The sequence below is a fragment of the Melospiza melodia genome, chromosome 28 (assembly GCF_035770615.1).
Source record: "Melospiza melodia melodia isolate bMelMel2 chromosome 28, bMelMel2.pri, whole genome shotgun sequence".
NCBI lineage: Eukaryota > Metazoa > Chordata > Aves > Passeriformes > Passerellidae > Melospiza > Melospiza melodia.
In genome coordinates, this window is record NC_086221.1 from 4,907,111 (window position 1) to 4,931,722 (window position 24,612).

The 24,612-nt window shown below is 50.2% G+C and overlaps 1 protein-coding gene across 1 annotated transcript in view; it reads left to right on the forward strand.

The window, feature by feature from the left end:
* The window catches only part of SYT6 (synaptotagmin 6), a 37,478-nt gene that overhangs the window by 1,738 nt on the left and 11,128 nt on the right, over window positions 1-24,612 (forward strand). Inside the window, exons 2-3 of the mRNA XM_063177884.1 lie at window positions 17,270-17,603; window positions 20,728-21,286. Coding sequence (XP_063033954.1) covers window positions 17,270-17,603; window positions 20,728-21,286 — 893 coding nt within the window. The remainder of the gene's footprint in view (window positions 1-17,269; window positions 17,604-20,727; window positions 21,287-24,612) is intronic.

Sequence of the window (24,612 nt, forward strand, 5' to 3'; positions counted from 1 at the left end):
ATCTGCCTTTAGCAGGGGGATGTCTGTGTGCTCTGAGCTGTGCTCAGCCCTGTGCCCCAGGCGAGCTGTGCTGGGCTGGCTGCACGAGCAGCCGGGGCTGTTGTCTCTGCTCTGCACGACTGGGCCCATTTTTATGTCTAGACAGCACAGAGGACACAGTTTGGGCCTGACATGCACCAATATTTCTCTGTTACTGGCTGTAAAGCTGCTCCAGCAAGGGGGGAAAAATCTATTTGCATCAAGTGTTTACTAACACTCACAGAGGTACCATGCCTTCCCCATCAGTGTCTGGATGTTTATCTAATTATCTGCATTGATGCCTTGTCCATTTTATCCTCAAGTCTCATGTGGAGCAGATTTGCTCTGGGCTGGCTGCGGTCCCGAGTTCAGACCCAGCAAACCTGTGCTCACAAAGGCAGGCAGGGGAAGGTGGGGCTGTGTGGAGGTGAGCAGATGGCACCAGGCAGGTGCTGTGTCAGGAGCAGGGCAGAGGAGCCCTGGCTCCTGCTGGAGTGTCCCCATGCAGGCAGCACAGCCCCAGCAGCCAAACACCAAATTTGCTGGAGTCAAACTGGCCTTATTTGTCATCTTCACGTGGAGTCTCTGGCTTCTCAGGCAGTTTGTTGCCTCCTGGATAAATCTATTAACTGCTGGCTGGATCAGTTTGGCTTGTGGAACATCCTGCTGGAGTTCAGGTAGAAGGAAGCACTGCCAAAGCTGGAGCCAGGCTGCTCCTGCACAGCTCAGCACAGGGGCAGCTTGGTCTTTTCTGCTGTTTCATGTGTGGATGGGGAGCAGTATCCTCAGGGAATGTGTGGAGCCAGGCATCATCAGCCTTCATGAGCTGTGCCCAAGAGTGGAAAAAACCTGTGAATATAAAAATATTCCTGTAGAGTTTATGTAAGAGTAAGTTTTTGTGCGGTGATTTAATTTTTTTTTATCAACCATTCTGGACTGAGTGGCTGAAAGGGCTGCTGTGGATGGAGTGGATGCACCTCTACTCCCTGGTTATGTAACAGCTGAATCTCCTCCTCACAGCCAACAAGAGCAGCCGAGCTGCAGCATTTCTCTGTGCACACCCAACAGAGGAGGGAGGATTGCAGGCTGCTGCCTCGCCCGCAGCCAAACCTGTCAGAAAAATGAGGAGTTTGGCTGGGGAAGGTTTTGGTGCTGCTGTCAGGGGGCTGTGAGGGGGAGCTCTCCCTGCAGTTGGGCCCGTGGCAGTGCCAGGAATAGAGCTGAGCTCCTGGCTGGCCCGAGATGGAGCGAGCTGCAGCATCCCTTTGTTGTGCCTGTCTCCCGTCCTCCCCCGGAGCTGCCTCCATCTGATCGCTCTCTTCCCTGCCAGGCCTCGGCTGCCAGTGTCACCCGGGCTGTGGGGACAGCATTTACCACAGGTGATGGCCCTTGAGAGGATGGGCTCATCCCTTCTGTGCCCTGGAGGGGCAGGGAGAGCTCTTGGGCGTAGCTGAGAGGGTTTGTGGTGGCTGTGGGGCAGGGGAGTCAGGACCCCACAGGGCTGTGGGGACAGTGATGTGTCCCCTCTTCCCATCCTCTCTGCCCATGGGAGTGGAGCTGCAGCAGCTTCTTTGGGACACAGGGTGCTGTGGAGACCCAGGAACAGGGTTCTGCTGGGTCCCTCCCAGCTCAGGAGGTTCTGTGGTTCCCCACAGGGTGCTGTGCAGGCCCAAGAGCTGGGTTTCAGTGGTTCTGCTGGGTCTCTCCCAGCTCAGGGGGTTCTGTGGTTCCCCACAGGGTGCTGTGCAGGCCCAGGAGCTGGGTTTCAGTGGTTCTGCTGGGTCCCTCCCAGCTCAGGAGGTTCTATGGTTCCCCACAGGGTGCTGTGCAGGCCCAAGAGCTGGGTTTCAGTGGTTCTGCTGGGTCTCTCCCAGCTCAGGGGGTTCTGTTGTTCCACACAGGGTGCTGTGCAGGCCCAGGAGCTGGGTTTCAGTGGTTCTGCTGGGTCCCTCCCAGCTCAGGAGGTTCTGTGGTTCCCCACAGGCTGCTCTGAGCCCCCCTGAGCTGGGTCCTGCTCCCCCTGGTTCACAGAGCCTGCCTGGGACAGAGGCTGCCATCAGGAGATCCTGTGGGGGAAAGGGGGAGTTTGACTCCTCCTGAAATGATCCTGCAGGGCTGATGAGAGTTACTGAAGAGAGTGGGTTTTGATGGGATATTGGGAAAGAATTCCTCTCTGAGAAGGGTGGGCAGGCCCTGGCACAGGTGCCCAGAGCAGCTGTGGCTGCCCCTGGATCCCTGGCAGTGCCCAAGGCCAGGCTGGATGGGGCTTGGAGCACCCTGGGACAGTGCAAGGTGCCCCTGCCATGGCAGGGGTGGCACTGGGTGATCTTCAAGCTCCTTCCCACCCAAACCAGTCTGAGATTCCATGATTCTGGACTGGAGCCAGCATCTGGTGATGTTGATTTAAAGGACAGTGCCCTGGATACAGGAAGGAATTTATCCTGGGATCAAAGCACATCCAGGAGAAAGCCTCTGGGTTTGATTTCTACCTTCAGCACTTCTGTGCTGAGGTTTTCTTTAAACAACCTAAGTTGGGTTGGTTTTGCCTTAGTGATCCATTTGTACAAAGCTTTGCTGCCCAGTGGAGCCAGGGCAGGAGGCAGATGTGCAGAGGGGCTTCAGATTGTCCCTAGCAGACCCTGCTCACCTCAGCATGGTGAGACCCTTCCTCAAACCCTCCTCAAACCCTCCTTCACACACTGATCCACCCCAGCAAAATGCTCCTGTGCTTTCCAGCTGCAGGAGGAGAATGCTGGAGTGAGAGGAGGGAACAGGACAGCTGGGGAAGGCACAGGGTCAGAGAGACCTCCTGAAAATCCCAGCACACGGTGTCAGCTCGCCTGTGTCCAACCCCCCATAATTCAGAGCACATTCACTGCTTTGCCCCTTGTGTGAACTGCTCCTTTTGAAGGTCCTGGTGCAGGCAGTACAGCTTGTACAGCGCTGAACACCCTCCTGGCACTTGGCAAAGACTATTAAAATGTTAAACCAAGCACAGAAGTGCTCTTGCTGCAGGCAGGGAAAAGGGGGAATTTCTGGGCAATAAAGGATTTTTCATGGCAGGAACGTTGGTGCAGAAAGATCATTTTTTTATTGAGAAATTGGTTCTGGAGTATTTTCTGGGGGGAAAAAAACCACCTATCCCCTGATAGATTAGCTTGACTAATGGGAGAACTGATGACACCCTCATTCATGGTTATGGGATGCCTTCAGCCACTACCTGTGAAATATGGGCATGTCTTGAATTTACTCACTAGGCACAATAACACACTTTTCTGAATCGCCATTCAAGTGTATTTTAAGTCAATATAACAGCAAACATGCTGCAAGCCACCCAGACAAAGCTAATATTAATCACTGAAGCCTGAGTTTCCACAGGCCCAGCATGTGAGGAGCAGCTCCTTGGGGCAAATATCTTTTTTATCACAGAGTAATGCACTTGCAAAATGGATCTTGCCTTTCCTCCCAGGAAAGAGCCAGCCAGAGCTACGTGCAGCAAATTTCCTCTTTAGCCCAACTAAACCAGGCTGGGATCTTGGAGGTATCAGATTCAAACCTTGCTGCCAGAGGAAGGTTTGTAAAACTGTGTTGAAATAAGGTTGAAACCGGCCGAGTAAATCGAGGAAAAACCAGATTAAATCGCCTGTCTCCAGACATGTGTCTCTGCTCGTGTATTGTGTGCGGATCCGTGGCTCTCCAGCTGCCTCTGGCTATGCTCTGTGATGGTCCTGGCAAATAAAAAAGCCCCTCTGGAGCTGAGTGGAGTGTGCGTGTTCCGCGAGCCCCTCTCTGCATAGGCGCAGCTTTGCAGCCGCCTAATTGCTGCTTCTTGCTTCATTCCCGAGGCAGAGCAGGGAGGCTGCTGCTGTTTGTGATGCGTGCGGACCCGGAGCTGCTCCCATGCAGCTGCAGCAGCCTCATGCATAGTCAGGGCTCAGCATCCCCAACTCCATAGAAACAGCAGCGGGATCGCTGCCGCCGCTAATTGATGCGCGAGCAGGGACCGCGCTGAGGAGCTGCCGCCGCTCTGGTGAGTCCGCATTTCTCAACTTACTTTAATCATTCTTTGCTTTTTTCTTTTCATGATATAAAGCATGTTTTCATAATTTCAATGAAAATAATTTCAGCTAAACGCCTTTGCCGTTGAAACATTTTCCCCCTGCTCTCAGAATTCTCGTGTGCTTTGAGCTGGTTCAAACCAGGGCACAGCCCGAGCTTCCCCGCGGTTTTTTGGGATGACTCCGGGAAGGTGTTTGGTGTTTCGGGGTTTGCAGGTGTTTGTTGCTTGGCATCCTGGCTGTGCTGGAGTTGCTGCACTCGCTGTGTGTGCTCCTGGCAGCCAGATCCTCTCCCATGTGTGTGTTCTTTGTGCAGGGATAAACCAGACCCAGAACGGGGCTGGTGTCTGATCCAATTGTTTTATTTAACTATAGCCTCAGCCACCCTTGTTTTTCAACACTGTTTCTTCTCACTGCTCACATTTCCAGCTACAATCAAATATTCCTTCTCAGGACCCCCGGTTTCCATCTCATCTTGGTTAGGCAGCTTTTTCTACCTTTAATATTTGCTGTTTCTCTTTCAAAGACAACAATCTCTATTTCCCCTTCCCATCTGCGTGGTGGAAAATCAGGGATCTTGTCTGGGAGTGTTTCCATCCAGCGGACTCCCTGACAGAGCAATCGCCCTGGCAGTTGTTGGGGAGAGATGCAATTAAGCCCCTCTGCCGTGTATTGTCTTTAATTATATTTGTACCTTGCAAAATGGCATCCTGGAGGGTCAGGGAGGAGATTTTTGGAGTGATTGGCTATTAAATGTACATTTTCCCTGCCTGGGGGAAAGAAGAAAGTTCTCCTGCGGGGAGCCCTGCGCGCGGCGGAGCCGCAGCTGCTGACTGAGGGTGTCTCTGTGTTTAGTTCAGTTTGTTGTGCTGTAGCAGGTTCATGTTTGGCAACATCACAGCAAACTGTGCAGCGAAGCCTGAAGGCAGCATGCCAGGAGCTCCCTTCACACCAACCCTCTCCAAACCATCCTTGAGGCACACTGCCCTGGACCATTTGGAGTAATGATTGCCCAGGAATTCTAGCCCCTGGTGTTGTAATAATCTGATTTTTCTGCGCGTTTGTAGCTGCTGCAAAGAAATGAATACAGTTGTGTCATTCACTCCTCAGTTTCTCTCTCCAGATGCAGCACTTCATCTCCTGGAGGCTGGTGAGCGTTTACTTGGAGTTGTTTGATCCCAGCTCTGAATCTGAGCTCTGGTCAAAATGCTTGTGCTGAAAGAATTGTGAGCTGCAGGGGATGGAGTGGTTGGAGCTGTTGGAAAAGGGCATCTCAGAATCCATTTAATCAATGAGTAGGATCAGGCAGCCCAGCCTGCTCACTGCAGCACATTGGAGGGGTTCAAGATCCCTGTCTTTGCTCCAAGCTAATGGAAGCAGCAGCAGCAGCTGCTGATGGCAGGAGCAGAGCCCTCCTCACTCAGGGCAGCTTGAACAAAGAAATGCTCTGTTCCAAACCTCTGCACTTCAGTGCAGGGTCCCTGTACCCTGTGGGGGCTCCAGGCAGGTCAGTCCTTCCTGGCTGCCCCATCTGAGCCCAGCTCTGGGTGTGCCAGTGCTGCTCTGCCCATACTCTGCTGGTTTAGAGGCACAGAGGAAGAGGGACTGCTGTGGGTTTGTGGGGCTGTTTTGGGTTTAGGTGGCTCCAGTTGGCAGCTCCAGGGCACCAGGCTGGGTGGGCATCACCCAGCCTGTGCAGCACCTGGGCAGTTCTGGAAGAATCCTGCACCTCCAGTTCTGGGTGTCCCATGGGGCAGGTCCAGGCAATAAATGCATCCAGAATGTCTCAAGAGCTCAAGGAGCCTCTGGTGCTGGCGGGGCTCTGTATCCTGGGCAGGGAGCACTCGGGAAAGCTCTGAGGATGCCTTGTCCCATGCTTGGCGTCTTCTGCCCACCCTGGTCATGGATTTTGGGGTCCCCAGACTGTGTCCTCTTGTGGAGCCTGGATCCCAATGTGAGAGACTTCCAGCACTGGGATGAGGAGAGATCCCAGTTCTGCTGCCTGCCAAGGTTTACTCTGAGATCTTTTCAAGGCAGCCTGGTTTTAGTGGGGTTTTGAGCCAAAATGGGGTCTGAGAGGGAGACCAGGGGAAGCTTTTCCCCAAAATTGGATCCCACTGCAGGCAGTGAGGGGCAGCGAGGTGGCAGCTCCAGGGTGGAGAGTCTGGGCACAGAGGCACTGCTGAGCCTGGTGTCTCACAGCAGACACAGCTTTGATCAAGTTTTCTAAAAGGAAATTTCAAGTTCTAGGGTTTTTTGGTTGCTCAAGGGAGAGGGAGAGAGAGTGAAAAGCTTTCACTCGTTCCGTTTTGCATCCTGAAGCGCAGTTGGATTTCTGCATCCCAGAAGTGTCTGGATTCCCGTGGTTTCCTCTCTGCCTGGCTCTGCTCAGCTCCAGCTCTGGATCAGAGGCTTTCCCTGTGCTGAGCAGCCTCTGCCAGGCTGCCCTGGCACACAGGGTCACAGCCCAGGGGATGAGGATGCTCAGCAGGGATTTAACCCCAGCCCTGGCCACTGTGTGTGTTCAGCCACCACCGGGTTGTTTACAGATGTTGCTACAGCATATTGTGATAAAATGTCATGGGATTAGCACACAGCCTTGTGCCATAATTGCATTCACTGTGGCTTATAATAGTTCATTAGCTTGTCATCAGTTAGGCAGAAAGCAATGACAACTCTTCCTATCACATTTATAATGCTCTAGAGAGCAGCTGATTAAGTCACAAAGTGACATAAATCACCAGGGAATGTTTCCTTCGGCTTGGAAAAGTTTTTTTTCCTCTTTTTTTGTCACTTTTGATAACAGAAACGCTGCGTTTCTGACAGCACAAAGTTCCCCTTTGGGTTGCACATGCCAGCAGAAGTTTCAGTGACAAATCTGCAGCCTGGAGGGAAAGCCCAAATCGGTCAATAATGGCTGAAAACCAACATTTTTTGTCCTCAGGAGCCTGTGAGGGGTCTCCCCCAGCCCAGCCACTTCTCTGGGGGTCAGTTCTTGTCCCTGGTGTCTCTCAGCACCACAGTCACCAGTGGGGTTTGTGGCTTGTGATGGTGGGAGAGGGGAGTTTTGTCTCCAGGTCCATCTGGGGAGATGAAGCTGAGGATGAGGATGGGCTGAGGGCTGTCCATGGGCAGAGTCAGGGCCTAGGAGGGAATCTGGACTGTTGGATACTCAGGTTTGGAGCTGCAGCCCTGCAGACATGCAGCTTCTCTGGGGTTTCATAGCCTCTGCCATGCTGGAGGCTCCTCCTGCCCGGAGAGCCACGCAGTGCTCGTCAGCTATTCAGGATTTTTGCCTTTTTTTAGGGCAATTAACTCTTTGTCCATTCTGTTTCAGTGGGAAAAGCACAAGCTCCAGGCCAATAAACTCTCATCTGACCTCACATCTCTTTCTTTGGTGTATTCTGCACTTCCATTTGGTTGGACTCAATGATCTTAGAGGCATTTTCCAGCCTTAGGGATTCTGTGATTTGTAAGTGTTGATTTTTTTTTCTTTTGTTTTGTTACATATTCACATAGGGACATGAAGTCCTCACAGTAGACTCTGCATTTGAAAATCACCTTTGATGTGTCCCTCTGAATTATTCTGTTCAGATTTCCCTCTGTTTTTTAAACTCCCACTCCATGTCTGAGAGCATTTGCTGTCTGTTCCCTGGTGAAGGAAGGACCAAACCATGAACTGAAGAGCACCAGGGGACAAAGGGTGTGACAGTGTCTTTTCTCTGTTTAATGCACTCCTTTAATCAGCCCATGAGGTGTGACAGTCCCCAACCAGGGATGGGGTGCAGAGGGGATGGGGACAGCACTGGCATCACTCACATCTCTGTGCTGCCTCCTCTGGGCCAAGACACACATGAAAAACACCCTCACTCTCCTGTGAAAATGTAAAAAGTTTGATAAAGGACAATGGGAGATGAGGACCATAGAGCAAAGGTTATTAGGGTTGGCACCCCGTTATCTTTGAGCACACCCCTTAAATACCTTTACTCTTACATCAGCCTGTTGCATATTCATAGACTCTTATTCATAGTAAACTTTTCCCCAAACTAATTTACATGCCCCAAGAATTGTTCAGCATATCTCTTCTTTGGTTCTGCCTTTTCAGAGCATGTGTATTTTTTTGGTTGTGGTTTTAGTCCATTCTTATCACCTCCAGTTTTTGGGCCTTGGTCCTCACTGCCTTCAGACATATTTGGCAGATCTGTGCATGTGTCCTCATCCTGTGTGCATTGGGTGTTATCCCATCCAAGCAGTCATTTTAACACAAGCACACTTACCTCAGCTATTCCACTAAGCTTAATTAACAACAGAAATAAAAACTACATCTTTATAACAAAGTTACTTTAACATCACACATATAAAATCCATTCTAATATTTGCAAAAAAGCCAATATTGTAATATGTATCTATAACACACAGCAGGAGCTCCAGCTGCAGCCTGGATATGTAGACAAGGATAAAAACAACTCTCTTTTCTGCTTGCACAGTGCAGGTGACAGCTCAAGGATGTCCCAGGAGCTCATCCTCAACCAGCCTGAGGTGCCCCAGGCTCCAGGCTGACATGGGAAAGCCTCAGGCTGTAGCTGGGGATGCTGGAATAGAACTTTATTCCATGTGCAGATTTATGGTTTGAGCATTTTCTCCTTCATTATAACTTGGAGTTTATAAAATTGGGGAATTTGCAAGTATTTGCACTAACGAGCTGGGAGCTGCTATCCAGGACAGAGAATTCTCAGAGAAATCTCTGCTCTCTGTGACCACCCAAGGGAAGGGTGGAGCCGGGGAGTTTAGGTTGGATTTCAGGAAAAGTTCTCCCCCAGAGGATGAAGGGAATGGGCACAGCCCTGAGGCTGCCAGCGCTCCAGGAGAGTTTGGCCATCACTCCAGGGATGCCCAGGATGGGATTTTAGGGTGTCTCTGCAGGGCAGGAGATGGACTGAATGATCCTTGTGGGTCCCTTCCAACTCAGGATATTCTAAATTATGCATCAGTTAAAGTAAAACACTTTGGATGAAGTTGCCTCCTGTTCCAGCTCATTTCCCAGCTGCAGAATCAAATCCCCACAAGAATCACAGCCAATGCTGAGGAAAGCCCTGGCCTTGCTCAGTGAAGCAAGTTCTGCCTGGCTGGGAGGGATGAGGCTGCTGTTTGCTCCTGGCCATGGATCAGCCACTGGAAACCCTTGGATCCCTGCGAGGTCTCCATATGAAGGGTTGTCTCCATCCTCAACGTGCAATAATGAGATGGTTTGAGTTTTATAGTCTTATATAATTACTCTCAAAATAGCTTCTGATTCATCCTCCCCTTTGAAGCTTATAGTTTGCATTCTGATAAGCTCTTGCATGGCAGGAACCCTGTGGTAGCAGCAAATTAATTTTTAAGAAGTTTTCTTGCTGTCTGACTGAAACTTTGGCACAGCCACTTGGAGCATTCCTGTCCTGACCTTCCCAGGATCCATTTCATGGCTGGGTGTGTGCAGGAGATGAGGAGGCTCTCTCTCTCTCAGGGTTCCTGGGGAGCCTGTGCTGGCAGGAGGAAGCTGGTGGGAGCTGATAGTGCAGGACTCAGTGTCCAAGCACTGGGCAAGCACAGCAACAGGAAAAATCTCATTTTAGCTGCCAGGGAGACTCTGGCTGGATGGGGCTTGGAGCAACATGGAAGGTGGAAGGTGTCCCTGCCCATGGCAGGAGGGGGAAGGAGATGAGCTTTAAAGTGCCTTCCAACCCAAACCATTCCATGATTCCATGATTTTATGAATGTCTCCTCTCAGAACATCCCCCTCCTGAGCATTCCCAGCCCTCTGCTTTGAGAGAAGCCTTTGCCACAGAGCTTTGTGTGATGAGCTGAGTGACCAAGTGCTCAGCAAACTGTGAGAACTTGTTTTCAATCCCATTCCCTGTGCTGTCTTCTGTGGAATTACTTGTGGCTGGCATGGAAAAGCAAAACAAGGCTTGCTCATGTCCAGAGCAGCTGGGACTGGCTGCCTTCACCTAGAGAAACCTGTCCTGTGGTGCTGGGATTGTGCTGGGAGGGTCTGTCAAGGTCTCCCTGGTTGTTTCATACCATTGTGCCAAATGAGAGGAACAATCAGTGGTTTCATACTTTAACTACCAAGCGAATAAAACAACCTGGTTTGTGAGCAGGGACAGGACCTGAGGGAAGGGCTGGAGCTGTGCCAGGGGTGGAAATCAGGGAAAGGTTCTTCCCCAGAGGGTGCTGGGCACTGCCCAGGCTGCCCAGGGAATGGGCACAGCCCTGAGGCTGCCAGAGCTCCAGGAGTGTTTCAGCACTCCAGAGATGCCCAGAGTGGGATTTGGGGTGTCTGTGCAGGGCAGGAGTTGGACTGGATGATGTCTATGGTTCCCTTGCAGATCAGGATATTCTTAATTCTGTAATTCTGTAATTCTGTAATTCTGTAATTCTGTAATTCTGTAATTCTGTAATTCTGTAATTCTGTAATTCTGTGCTTTGTGCTGGATGGGTCACAGTGCCAAGCACTGCTGTGATTTCCTTTCCCTCTCCCAGACTCTGGGGTGCAGTGCTAGGCCCTGGGCCGTGAGGGAGCCTGAGCAGCTCTGCCTGCTCTGAGTGGGGTGTAACATCTCTGCCTGCTCTGAGCACGGTCTCCACAGCTGCCACCTGCTCCTGCTGCTGCCAGCAGAAGCTGTGAGGGCCTAAAAAGCCATGTTAGTGACCCACAGTGATCCAGGGGCCCTGTTAGTGACCCTGGGGCCCACAGTGATCCATGGGCTCAGTGTGCAGCCCTCCCCACCTCCCACAGCATGAGACAAACATCTGAGGGGCACCAGGAGCTCTGGCCCACGCAGAATTGTGTCCTGATCTGGCCCTTTAACATCTGCTGAGAGGCTGATGGAATATTTCCCCCTCTCCAGGACCCAGCTCTGCTGCTGGAGCAGCAGCTCCTGCTGCCAGGCTGCCTGTGAAGAGCCAATTGACGGCAGCCAGACTTTGAAGTGACAGCTCCTAATGACTCGTCTAGCTCAGGAATATTTCAGGGCATATTCCTGTAGCTCCTGCTTGCCTGCCTGCCTGCCTGGAGAACGCCACCAGCAAATCAAGAACTTGATGAAGTTTCAAATGGCGGCCAAATGGTGGCGAGGGGGCCTGAAATGTGGCAACAAAGCCATCAGTAGGGGACTGAAACACTGGACACAACCCCAGCAAAGAGGGACAATCTGAGTGGGCTTGCAGTGCTTCCCTGTCACTGCCCTGCCCTGTGCTCCCCCTGTGAGCTCTGGGGACACAGAGCCTGCTGCTGTGGGGGTGGCAGGGACAGTCTGATCTGTACCATTGGCTCTGCCACCATTCCCGAGGCCATGGCAGGCTTGGAGGGGGATGAGGAGCTGGCTGAGGACTGCTGCACTGCAGCTCACCTCTTCCCCAGTGCAGCATCCCAGGATTTATCAGGCAGCCAGCTGCCTTTCCAGAATCCCTGTTGCAAAGGGCTCTGCTTGCTGCTGCCCCTCAGGGTTTGCTCCGTGCTCTGCCCCCAAAGGGGACATTCCCTCTTGTCTCTGTGGTGCTGCTGTGGGGTTCTAATATTTGATTTCTGTTCCATCCAGTCCCCCGTTCCTTCCTCCAAAGCTGAGCAGCTTTGCTAAATAAACATCTCAGTGGCTGGGGTTTAATGGAACCCTTCCTCCTCCTCTGCAGCTGCTGCCCAGTGCTCCCCCCTGCCCTCACCTCTGAGACCCACCACAGCCCCCCGTGCCCAATTTCCAGCCCTCAGCTAATCAGGCTTACATTTCTGATGCTCCTCAATCGAGAGAAAATGAGATCAGCAGTTGGTGGGAGCCTCACGTGGTCTCTTGTAGCCCCAGAGCTGCTGCTCTCCTCCAGCAGCACCTCTTGTACCAATCCATCACTTGAGAGCGTGCTCCCTGCAAAGCCCTGCAGAAACAGAACAATATATCCTCACAAACACTCCTGCAAGAGAAAAAACGAGCAGAAAATGGACAGAGAAGCCTGCAAGTATCTGCTGGGCTGCTGTGAGTGATGTTTGCTGTGTGGGGAGGCAGTAATCCAGCCAGTGAGAGTGAGGTGATCACCATCACCCTGCTCTGGGCTCTGCCACCTCCTGGAGCTGCCCTTCCAGGGGCATTGGCTGTGGGAGGATGTTCAATGCCCCAGGCTGCAGCTCAGAACAGCCAGGAGCTGCTCTTACAGCTGAAGTGATCCCAAACTCTCCCTGATGCCCAGATTTTCCATGAACCACCAGAGAGCTTAGGAGGAACAACCTGTGACAAGGAAGATGTCCCTGGGCTCTTGGCAGGGTCAGGCTGGTGGCTGTGTCTGGCAGAAGGTGGCAGAAGGTCAGGTCAATGTCCCCACTGCCTTGGTGAGAGGGTCCAGAGCCTGAGGAAATATCTGTGCCCTCACAGGTGACAAGAGAGGAAGGGGATAGCCGAGTCCTGGGGGCTGGTGGCATCACCCCGGTCCCACACTGCACCTCACAGAGAATTTCCAGCCTCTCCAACTTCCACTTGTGCCATTGCAACTTTGTTTAAATGCAACAGGTAGCTGGAATGAGTAATGGCTGCTGGAGTGCTGAGAGAGCCATCAAACATGTTGTGTTTTCTCTGTGGGGAGTGGGTGGAAGGAAAGCTAAATTACATCTTGGGATATTAAATATAACTCTGCACATTAAACTCGGAGTTATCCATGAATCTCTTTAATGACAGCACAAGCTACTTCACAGCAGTAAAAGTCAATGTTGCCACAATTAGACCACTATTGTCTTGCAGTTAATAGACTGCTCTAATCATGACTTTGTCATATTATTAATCGCTTTTGGGTTGGACTTTTGCTAATTATCCCCTTTGGTAACTCAGTTTAGGCATTAGGAGGTGAGCAGGGACATCAAGCTGAAAGGCTGTTGGACCATATCTCTTCATTAGCTCCCATCCAGAATGAAACAAAACGGGGGTTCTGCTGAGGAGCTGCTCTGTGATCCATGGTGGGAAGGGTTGGATTAACCAAGGAGTGTTTGCCCTTTCCTCAGTTTGATTTTAGCATCACAGTTTTAAACTGTAAACCATTGATTCTTTGTCCTGCCCTGGGCCGTTTGTGTTTGATTTAAAGGCAGTAAGAAGTAGTGACCTTGGAAATGTTGCAGGTTTGAGCTTTTTGGTGTGGTTCAGTAGCAAGGGGTTTGGATGTTACAAAACCAGTAAAAACAAGAAATCAAGTCAAAGGAGAAATGGGATCAGTTTTGGGTGACATTGAGGGAATCCAGTCTTGTTTGTGCTCTTGGTGTCCCCATTGCTGTCAGCTTCAGGACTTTTCTGTGGTGGTGGTAACTAGTGGGATATAAAATAGGTATATAATAAATATATAAGCTCAATGGCTTATCTTAAACATATCAGCTCAAGCAGGTAGATCACAGAATCACAGAATCATGGAACATTGAGGGGTTGGAATGAACTTTAAAGATCATCTGGCCCCTAATCCCTGCCATGGGTAGGGACACCTCATGCCAGACCACGTTGCTCAAAGTCTTGGCCTGGCTTTGAGCACTTCCAGGGGTGAATCCTGTCAGTGTCCATGTCCATCCCTTCCCTGCTCCTCATTGCTCTGAGGGAGCTCTGTCACTGCTGCCCTGCAGCCAAAGCATTTTCCAGCCGAAGGTTCCTCGGGGAAGCAGCGCTTGCTCCCAGAGGGAGCCAGGCTGGAAAACAGCCATGTTAATTTGTGTTTGTAACCTCCTTCTTTTAAGCTTTATCTTTTCAATTACAAGCTGTAATAATGCCAATTTTCCAGTTTCTCCCATGTCTCCCATGGGAACTGGGTGAGGATGAGGGAGCAGCACTGAGTTCCACAGGACTGGGGTGAGGAATGGCTGGAGCTGCTCTGCGCTTGTACCACAGCCCTTACCTGATAACAAAGTGGCAAATAACTGTGAATTTTTAAGAGGGAAACAGAACAAAACCATATTTCTTGTCGTGTTTTTCCCCAGGTGGGACATTGCTCAGAATGATGATGTGAGTCTCCCTTGTGAGCAGTTGGGATCTGAGCTGTTCCTGCATTAGACAGAGCCCTTCCTCACTGCTGGATGCAGGCACATTTTCCCTCTCTTCCCCAAATCTTGGATCCAAACCTTGAAAAAAGGGGGATAATATCAACCAAGGAGCTCGTTCTTCCCCTGTGCTCAGGTGTCCTTTTGGGGGAACTGGCCTTACCTCCACTTATTCCAGGAAAACCAAAGCAGCCTCTGGCCCCAGAGCATTTTCTGTTAGGTGAAGAATTATGTTTTTACAGTTTCTTGTAAGTTAAGTTAAAGGACATTTAAAGTGTAGCATTTTCAATACCAGGTATTTTTGAGAAAGTAACAGGTATTTTCAAATTCATCAGAGAAAGCTCATTAACTCAATGAAGGTCAACTCTGTCCAATTGATATTTAAGTTCAATAAGTCACAAAAAAGTCTTGAAGAATTCAGTGTCATCTTCAAACAACCCAATATTCTAAGCAGGCAGATGCTTAAAAACTGTCTGTAAAATCCTGATCCCTTCCACTCGTGCTCTGTGTCAGCTGTCAGAGGAAGGAGTAGGAGGTCATGCATAAAAGTATCTGTGAATCCTGTCAGATGCATTATGAATGCCAGCCCTGCAAGGAGTGACAGGAGCCAGGATCTTTCTCAAGCTGGCAACAGGTTTTCTGAAAGGATAATTGATTATTTCTGATGGTTCCCATTAATGAGCCTGGTGTGCTGGCAGAGACATGCAGCCTATAAAACTCCTTGGAATGGGTGGAAATATCTTTAAAAAATCTTCCCTGTCACGCAGCAATTCCCAGCAGTGAGAGATTCTGCATTGCAATGATTTCCTTTGTACCAACACAGAGGTATTTGCAAAGTCCAGGTTCTTGAGTTTTCTTATGAATGTTTGACACTGAGTTTCCTGGGCACTATTCCAAGATTTAACTCAAAGGATAGTGAAGTGGAACCTCTGTGCTCTCAGCTTTGGTGAGAATACATTTAGGCAAATCTCTGAGGAAGCTCTGCTGCTGGTACAACCTTATTTATTATTGAGTAAGATGGGATCTGTTTATTCCCCCCAGCAGCGATTTGTGTTTCCACCTCAGAGCTACAACAGAAAATAAATGACCTGTACAGGAGGCTGGGAAGGGAAAGAGAAGTTGCAAAAACCTCTGGGTGATGTTTATCCTTCCCATCCCATCCCTTCCAGCCCTTCCCTTGGAGTCAAAAACCCACAGGCAGCCAGGGAGCTTTGCCTGGAGCTCCCGCTGGATTTGCTGGGCTCGGTAATTTTGTGGAAAAACAAAATCCTCCAGGATATCAGGAACAACAGATGGCTCCCAGGCACTGTGCAGGGCTGGCTTCTTCGGGTGTGGATGTCACATTTTGTGTCTGGTGCTGCCTGGAGATTTCATTTATCCCAAATTTGCAGGGGCTGCTGCACTCCCTGAGAGACCTGAGCAAAATTTGATGGTACAAATGTGCTCCTGAGCACTTTGCTGTCATGGTTCACCAGTGGTGGGTGGTGGGTTTGTTGTTTTGTTGTGATTATGGTTTTTTTTTTCCATAATTTTTACATTCAGCTATTTATTCAAGATTAAAAACCAAGTCTTTCCTCATATTTCACAGATTTTTCTCAGCCTTAACATCAAGGCAAGATTAGATGGGGGTCTGGGCAACCTGGTCTGGTGGAAGGTGTCCCTGCCCATGGCAGGAGGTGGAATGAGATGATTTACAAACTTCCTTCCAACCCAAACCATCCTGTGATTCTATGATAAAATGTCCTATTACAGCTTTACAAATTAAACTGCATGATCAAAGGGAACAGGAGGTGTTTTATGGCTCCTGTTTAAGATAAAGCACATCAGGATTCACACTTGGAGCAGCTGTGATGCAGCCCAGGGGGGAGTTCCCCAGCTCAGAAATGCTCAGGGCACCCACCCCATTCCTTGGGGCTCAGGTGGAGAATTCAAACTCACACAAAACATTTATGGTCCAGGGATAAACAGAAATAAAATGGATAAGAGGTAATGCTTGTTCCATATAAACCTTTGCCGGTTTTGGTGATTTTTTTGTTTGTCCTTCTGTCCTGACTTGCACTTGGGTAGTTTAAGGAGTGTGGCTTTAGTGGGCACTACAAATAACACAGCCATCAAGGAAGTGTCCACGAGCTCCATTCCATGACGGAATTCTCCACAGTCCTGATGCTGCAGATTTGCCTCCAGCACAAATCCTGCCTCCACCATCAGGGACTGGTATTCCTTGGAATCCTGAGCTCTCAAAGTTTTGGTCTGCATGAGGATCTGGGAATTAATACACTGTAGGAAAGGAAGCAAAAATAACCAGTGTTTTCTCTTTGTGCAGTGCTGTGAATCATTTCACAGCCTAGATGATGTGTATATATATATATATATATATATATATATACATTTATATACATATATATATTTATATACACACACACATATATATATATATCTTCATTTTCCATTTTTCCTGATTCGTCAGCCACACGTATGGAAGCTCTTTCCAGAAAAAGACTGAAATTCAGCACACATGAGGTAAAAGTGTCTCTGAGCATCAGAGCACACACACAGCTCCTGTGCTGCTCAGAGTTGTGTAGCACTTTCTGTACAAACTCCCGCTATGTTTGGTTTCTCTGCATCAGCAGCTTGTGATTATTTTTTCCTTGCTGTTGGTATTTATTTTGTATTCCCTATGGGCACATCTGGACAAGATGTGGGTGCTGACAGTACAATAACAATGCACTCCCAGGACCCTGGGAGATGGATTTTTTCAGTCCTGTGCCTGAGCAGCTGTGACACGAAGCAAAAAGGCACACAGCACCGAGCTTGTTCCTATCATGGAATTGTACAGATCTTCTTGATTTCAGGCTCAGCAGTTTGCTGATGCTGCAGAACAAACCAAGGATGGTATTTTATAGCCAGTTTAACCTTGGTTATCAGGGTGTAAAACTTCACAGCTCTGTCCATATGGAGACACCCATTTTCTCCCCAGGTGTGTCCCGAGCCTGTCAGGGGGTGCTCACTTGGCCTTGGCTCCGAGCTGAGAGCTCTCCATTAGTTGTGATTTAAGTCAGTTTGGACCATTTCTTCCTTTTACTTACGATCTTCTCACCATCTGTCTCTTCTTCTCTCCTTTCCCATCCCTCCCTGTCGCTGTCCTTGTCTCCCTCAGAGCTCTCCGTCAGCCTCCTTGCAGTGATAGTCATTGTGTGTGGCCTGGCCCTGGTGGCAGTGTTTGTGTTTCTCTTTTGGAAGCTGTGCTGGGTTCCCTGGAGGAACAAGGCCCTTTCCTCCCACCTGGCCGTGCTGAGGAGCGAGGCAGGCCACAAGGACAGCATGGCAGACAAGCTCAAGGACACGGGGGCCATCAGCTTCCTGGAGGCAGCTGTGAAGATCAGCCACACCTCCCCGGACATCCCTGCAGAGGTCCAGATGTCCATGAAGGATCACATCATGAGGCGCACGCGGATCCAGAGGCAAACCACGGAGCCAGCCTCTTCCACCAGGTGAGGGATGGGGTGGGATCCATGGGATCCATGGGGTGGGATGGGATATGATCCATGGGATCCATGTGGTGGGATGGGATGTGATCCATAGGATCCATGGGATGGGGTGGGATGGGATGGGGTGGGATCCATAGGATCCATGGGATGGGATCCATGATATGGGTTCCATGGGATCAATGGGATCCATGACATGGGATCCATGGGATCCATGGGATGGGTTCCATGGAATGGGATGGGATGGGATGGGATGGGATGGGATGGGATGGGATGGGATGGGATGGGATCCATGGGATAGGATGGAATGGGATCCATGAGATGGGTTCCATGGGATGGGATGGAATGGGATCCAGGAGATGGGTTCCATGGGATGGGATGGAATGGGATCCAGGAGATGGGATCCATGAGATGGGACACATGGGATGGGATGGTCTGGGATCCATGAGATGAGTTCCATGGGATGGGGTGGGATCCATGAGATGGGTTCCATGGGATGGGATGGGATCTGCAGATGGGAGCTGCAGCTCCTCCTGAGGGGCAGCTCTGATCTGTGTGGCAGGGACAGGACCCAGGGAATGGCTGGGGATGGGTCAGGGGTGTATAGGGTGGATATCAGGGAAAGGTTCTTCCCCCAGAGGGTGCCGGCACTGCCCAGGCTCCCCAGGGAATGGTGCAGCCCTGAGACTGCCTGAGCTCCAGGAGCCTTTGGACAGCACTCCCAGGGATGCCCTGGGGGGATTGTTGGGGTGCCTGTGCAGGGATAAGAGCTGGACTTGATGATCCCTGTGGGTCCCCTCCAGCTCAGGATATTCCATGATTCTGGTGGCTGGGGCTGAGGCGCTCAGCAGGGACACTGCTCTGTGAGCAGCTGGAGAGGTGGGAGGATTGCTGGATGGAGCCACAGGTTCAGAGACCATCAGGGAGACTAAAGAGAGCACCTACACAGCAGATTACTGTCCAAAGCTTGGCCATTAACCAATGAATGTGTTAAGACTGTGGCTCTTTTAAAAAATCAGGGATTCAAGCCCTGTTACTGCGACTTGACCTCATTGTGTCAAGTCACCCACAAGCTTTGGCCACTTTAATTTTGTTCCAATATGAGAGGCAGGCTGAAGTATCAATGATGTACCCTGTCAGACAGAATTAGACCTTTTGGCTCTCTCTCTCTGTTGTGGCTCCTGGCAGAAACAATCAGATCAGCACAATTGATGGATTGCTCGCTGCACAAGCCCTGAACCAGCTGTGCTCGGTGCTTGTGCTCAGATGGGGACAGAGACATCAACATCATCCTCAGGAAGTCAGGAAAAGGCTGTGTCAACCTCCCTCTCAGCTTGGACACTGAGAGAGATTTAGATTAGATGTTAGAAAGGGGATCTTTACTCAGAGTGGGGTGAGGCCCTGGCACAGGGTGCCCAGAGCAGCTGTGGCTGCCCCATCCCTGGAAATGTCCCAAGGCCAGGCTGGAGCAACCTCAGATAGTGGAAAGTGCCCCTGCCCATGGCAGGGGGTGGAATGAGCTGAGCTTTGATGCTCTTTTCCAACACAAACCGTTCTGTGAAATGCAGCATCTCTCCTTGACACAGAGGGAGGTGAAACAGGGACAGGAAAGAGGGATCACAGGGTCCTGGCTGTGCCCCAGCACTTCTGTTTGCCTCGCTGGCCGTGCCTGGGATGTGCACAGGAGTGTGACAGGGAAATCAGGCACTGCTCAGAAAATTGGCTGCACTTTTGCAGGATTAGTGAGGCACTGATGGCAGACCCCTGTTTGAAGGAGCTGAGTTAGATCAGCACGGTGCCACCTGCATTTGTGAGCCACACTCTTCTATTTATCCACACTGCTTTTTGGGCAGCTGATTCCCTCTCTGTGTGCACACTCTCCTTCTGCTTTTATTACACCTTTCCAACAGAGGAGGAAAAAACCCTCAGCCAGTCTGAATTAGGACAAACAAAGTGGGACTTAGCTGTACGTGGGCAGGTTTCAAACACACTTTCTCCTTGGCAGGTTTCTCTGATTTACAGCCCAGCCTAACCCTGTCCAAAATACCTCTGAGGAGCCTGCCAAGGTCTCCAGGCATCACTGAAGGCTAATGCTCTGGGTGTAGAGTTTTTAGTTTGGTTAAATAACTCTATAAACTGCTCTTGTAAACACCAGATAATCTGAAATAATGCCCTCAGTCCACAGAAAGCTTTTATGCTTTGTTCACATAAAGCTGTGCTTACATACAGCTTGTGCTGGAGGAGAGCTCAAGGCAAGAGACTCTTCCTGATGAGGCTGTGCCTCCCTCCCTGTCAACAATTATCTATCAGTTTCTGATGAGTCTGTTGGAAAAGTCTGGAAGCAGCAATACCCAGCAAATCCAGGCTGGGCAAGGCTTGAAGCAAACTGATCTAGGGGAAGGTGTCCCTGCCTGTGGCAGGGGATGAGCTTTAAAACACTCTGAACCCAAATCATTCTGTGGTTCTATGAAGAAAGCCTTACCTTCTGAACTGGTGATGGATCCCTCACAAAAAGAAAAAAGCAAAAAAAGAGGTTTTTTTTTGTCTGGGAGAGCTTAGGGCGAATGATCCTAAGTAAGCTTTGATCAGGCCGGAGTGAAGGGTGGTGGCAGCTTTGGTTGCTTTTGGTTGTAGGTTGACTAGTCCTTCTAGGCCTATTATTTTGTATCAGGAGAGGTCGATCAGGTGGGAGGCAATGTTTTGTCCTCTGTTGAGGAAATTTGTTATGCTGAGGTGGTGGATTAAAGGGTTAAAGTATCGTAGGGATTTGGAGAAGTATCTTGGAAGTGTAAGGACTGAGGTGGGGAAAGTCTCCATGTGGTGCTGTCTGTGGTTTGGGTAAGGAGTTGTTGGGACCCATCTGTCCAGTTGTGGGCTGTCACTTGTGCCACAGGTGAGAAAACACAGCTTGTGCTGGAATTTAAAATGCTTTGGAATTTAAGAAATTTGCTGGATTGGATCCTTGCAGGTTTTTGGAGGTGCTCCCTCCATGACACACCCATTTTCAGTGCAGAGCTCAGGAGCACCTATGGAGCTCATTCTGTGCTGATTTTTGAGTCCAGGGACGAAAAAGGACACGAAAGCCATGTCCTTGGAAACCCACAGAGCTGTTTTTCTGTCCCTCCTGCAGGCACATCTCCTTCAAGAGGCACCTGCCCCGGCAGATGCACGTGTCCAGCATGGACTACGGGCTGGAGGCGCCGGCCGTGGCCGAGCAGCCCACCAGCATCGGCCGCATCAAACCCGAGCTCTACAAACAGAAGACCGTGGACACCGAGGACCCCAAGAAAGAGGCAGAGAAAACCTGCGGGAAAATCAACTTCACTCTCAAGTACGACTACGAGAACGAGACGCTGACCGTCCGGATTCTCAGGGCTTTTGACTTGCCAGCCAAAGACTTCTGCGGCAGCTCGGATCCCTACGTGAAGATCTACCTCCTGCCCGACCGCAAGCGCAAGTTCCAGACGCGCGTGCACAGGAAGACTCTGAACCCCACCTTCGACGAGTCCTTCCACTTCCCCGTGCCCCACGAGGAGCTGGCGAGCAGGAAGCTCCACCTGAGCGTCTTTGACTTTGACAGGTTCTCCAGGCACGACATGATTGGAGAAGTCATCTTGGAGAACCTGTTCGAGGACTCGGACCTCTCGCGGGAGACTTCCATCTGGAGGGACATTCAGTACGCCACGACGGTGAGTATCTGCTGGGCAGGGTGGGGTAAATCAACCCTTCATGGCTCCCAGCTGATGGTTCCTCACCTCCTGTTAGCCCAGGACCTGCAGCCATGGCCCAGCTCTCTGCCATGTGCACATGGGATGCCTTGGAGGGCTACCTAGACTGGGGGCTAGACAGATTAAAGAGAATAAAGTGGGTTTTTATAAAAGCTTCAATAGATGCACCTTGGGCAGTCAAAAGAAGCCTGGCAGAGACTACACCCAAGATGAACAATGGTCATGAGTTTCTCAGGCAGGGTTGGGCTTCTCCACAGGGGTAAATCAACCCTTCATGGCTCCCAGCTGATGGTTCCTCACCTCCTGTTAGCCCAGGACCTGCAGCCATGGCCCAGCTCTCTGCCATGTGCACATGGGATGCCTTGGAGGGCTACCTAGTCTGGGGGCTAGACAGATTAAAGAGAATAAAGTGGTTTTTTATTCAAGGCCTTCAATAGATGCACCTTGGGCAGTCAAAAGAAGCCTGGCAGAGACTACACCCAAGATGAACAACGGTCACGAGTTTTTCAGACAGATAAAAGTTTGGTCTATTTGCACATCAGGGGTTAATTGTCCAATATAGCTTCAGGTGATGAAGTCATATTCCTCTGGTTTGCTTCCACCCCTCCATTCATTTCTGTTTATACTTTAATACTTGGTCACCCAAGGCAGAGGGTGACCTTGGTTCTCAGGCCTGGAAGGATTGTTTTGTCTGACAAAAATGTGAAGAAAGCTTACTGACACTCTATATAGAGTTCAGAGTTCTACACTAGTGCAGTACAGGATCTGAAAAATTTAAAAGCTAAAAATTTAAGGCACCACATGATCACAGTAAGGAAGAGCTCTGCAGACCCAGTACCAGCCCTTTGGTGCTGAGAGGTGCTGGATGTGCTGCTGGCAACTCTTCCAGAGCTGATTTGGGTCTCTTAATAGTTCTGTTGAATTCCCTCTGGAAGAGAAACCAAGCCTCAGAGAGGAGAAGTCCCAGCCCTTTCGGTGTCACACGGAGCTGGCAGGAGAAGCCAAGTGCTCACATTGATCACTGAGTGCAGAGCAGTGACATTAACCTCTCCATAATAGCTGTCTGCTCCTCCACTGCCCTCCCAGGAGGATCTGGCTGGTCCTCAGGGCGAGTGAACGATTGAACTGCTTGCAGCTGGACACTAAATCAGCCATTGTCATTGTCATGTCACATTGTTATTCCTGAGACTGAAAGATGAGACATCCCCACCCCTGTGGCTGCAAGCGTGGGCCCTGTCACATCTTTCCTGGTGACTGGCAGAATGCCACAACTTGCAAAAATCTGTCCTGCAGCTTCCCTCATAGCTCATCTCATACCTTTTGCTCCCCTGCTCTCTGTGCTGAGGAAGGAACTGTCAAACACAAATATTTACTGCGGCCAGCAGTGCCACAAGACATTTGCTTTGTAACTTTTTCTCAGCAGTGTGTTCCCCACCAGCTGAACCTCTTGGTGACTTCCACCAGTGCTCGTTCTCCTGCTGCAGGGTGTCCAGAACCTTCTGACAGCTCTGTGAAGCCCAGCAGGTGTGCACAGCCCTGTGTCCCGTGCCCAGCGGGGTCCCAGGGCACTCAGGGGTCACACAGCACATCACCCACCCTGGAAAGGGCTCAGGGGCTGGTCCGGGAGGGCACAGAGAGCTTTGGACACGGGGATGGAGGTGGTGCCTGCCAAGAACCCTGGGGCAGTGATGGCAGTGTGCTGGGAGCTGCTGCTGTGCTGCCTTTTGAGCATCTTGCCTGGGAGAGCTGCGGGAAGGAGGCGCAGGATCAGCCGTGAGGAAAGCAACAGTTTGAGTTAGCAGGGTGCTCACAGCTCTTGGCTTCCAACCTGCAAACAGCCACGGCTGTTGTGATTGATGAGTGGTAATGAAAGCAGAAATGCTGGCAGAGAGGCAAGCAGGCACCAGGCACATCCTTCACCCCGAGAGGGGCTGCTGGAAGGGCAGCAAAGTGCACCTGATGTGCTGGTGCCTCCTGGAGGAACCTGCCTGTTGGTTCTGCAAGCAATAGTGGATGCTTTCCTGGCTAAATAATCTCATTTAATGGGGGGAAGCCCCACAAAAGCAGGTGGAGACACACCAGCAGAAGGGCTGTTGAGGGAAAAGCTTCCAGAGAAAAATCTCATTTAATGGGGGAAAAACCCACAGAAGGAGGTGGAGATACACCAGCAGAAGGGCTGTTGAGGGAGGATCCCCAAGAGAAGAATCTCATTTAATGGGGGAAAACCTCACAGAAGCAGAAGGGCTGTTGAGGGAAAAGCCTCCAGAGAAGGTGTGAGGGGAGCAGAGCCAACCCCATGGCCAAGGTGTGTTGAGCAAGAGCACGGCAGAGCTGTCACAGAAACATCCAGCACCACGTTTGGCTCCATCCCCTCACCCTCTCTGTGCCATTCTTAAGGAATGTGCTGCTCCTGGAACATCTCAGCCAGCTGTAGCACACCCAAGGACATTTCTGTTTAATCAAAATTGAGAAGGGTAAATACACTTTGCACAAAACCCCCAAGAAAGCTCTGGGTGCCTAATAATGCATGAGATCAATGGTGTGGGTAAGAGGGTAGGAACACACTTAAGAACTGATCTGGTCAAGGAGCCAGCACTCAGCTGCTTAATTAATGACTGTACAGCTTGTGAATCAGGGAAACATCTTTGGTTTCAAGTCTATTGATTCAGAGCTTCCATTATTTCCTAAAAGGTACTGATATGAATTTTGGAAATGTCGCAATGTCTATAATCTGCAAGAAAATAATGTACCCACAGGACACGCTTTGCTCTCTTGTATTTATGGTTGCAAAGAAAAATCTCTTGACCTGATCCAATGAGGTCAAAGAATAAATTATGTTCATTTTATACCCTGAACGGGTCCTCTCAGTGCAAGGAGAGGAATAGCAGATGAGATGGTGTCCAGAGGGTGCTCTCACCATCTCACACAGGGCTGCTCTCTGCTGACATCTTGTCCAAAGTCTCCTGCCCTCGTCCCTCCCACACCAACTGAGAACAAAGAATGCATGAAAGAACAGACCCAATCAAAATTTTATATAATATTCATTAGTATTCTGCACATCTAAGTGGAATAAAGATTTAATCTTTGCCTTACCTGAGAATGAGCAGGAAATAATTTGGCAAAAACCTCATCCATCAACAAGATCTATTCCCCTAACACTTAGCAAAGCTTTAAGTGCATTTACTTGTCTTTCTAGTTCCATCACTCTACTCCTAACAGCCACAATTTCTCTTCAGCAGATCATTATATCACATTGAAAGGAATCAAACACACTGTTTCCCAAAATA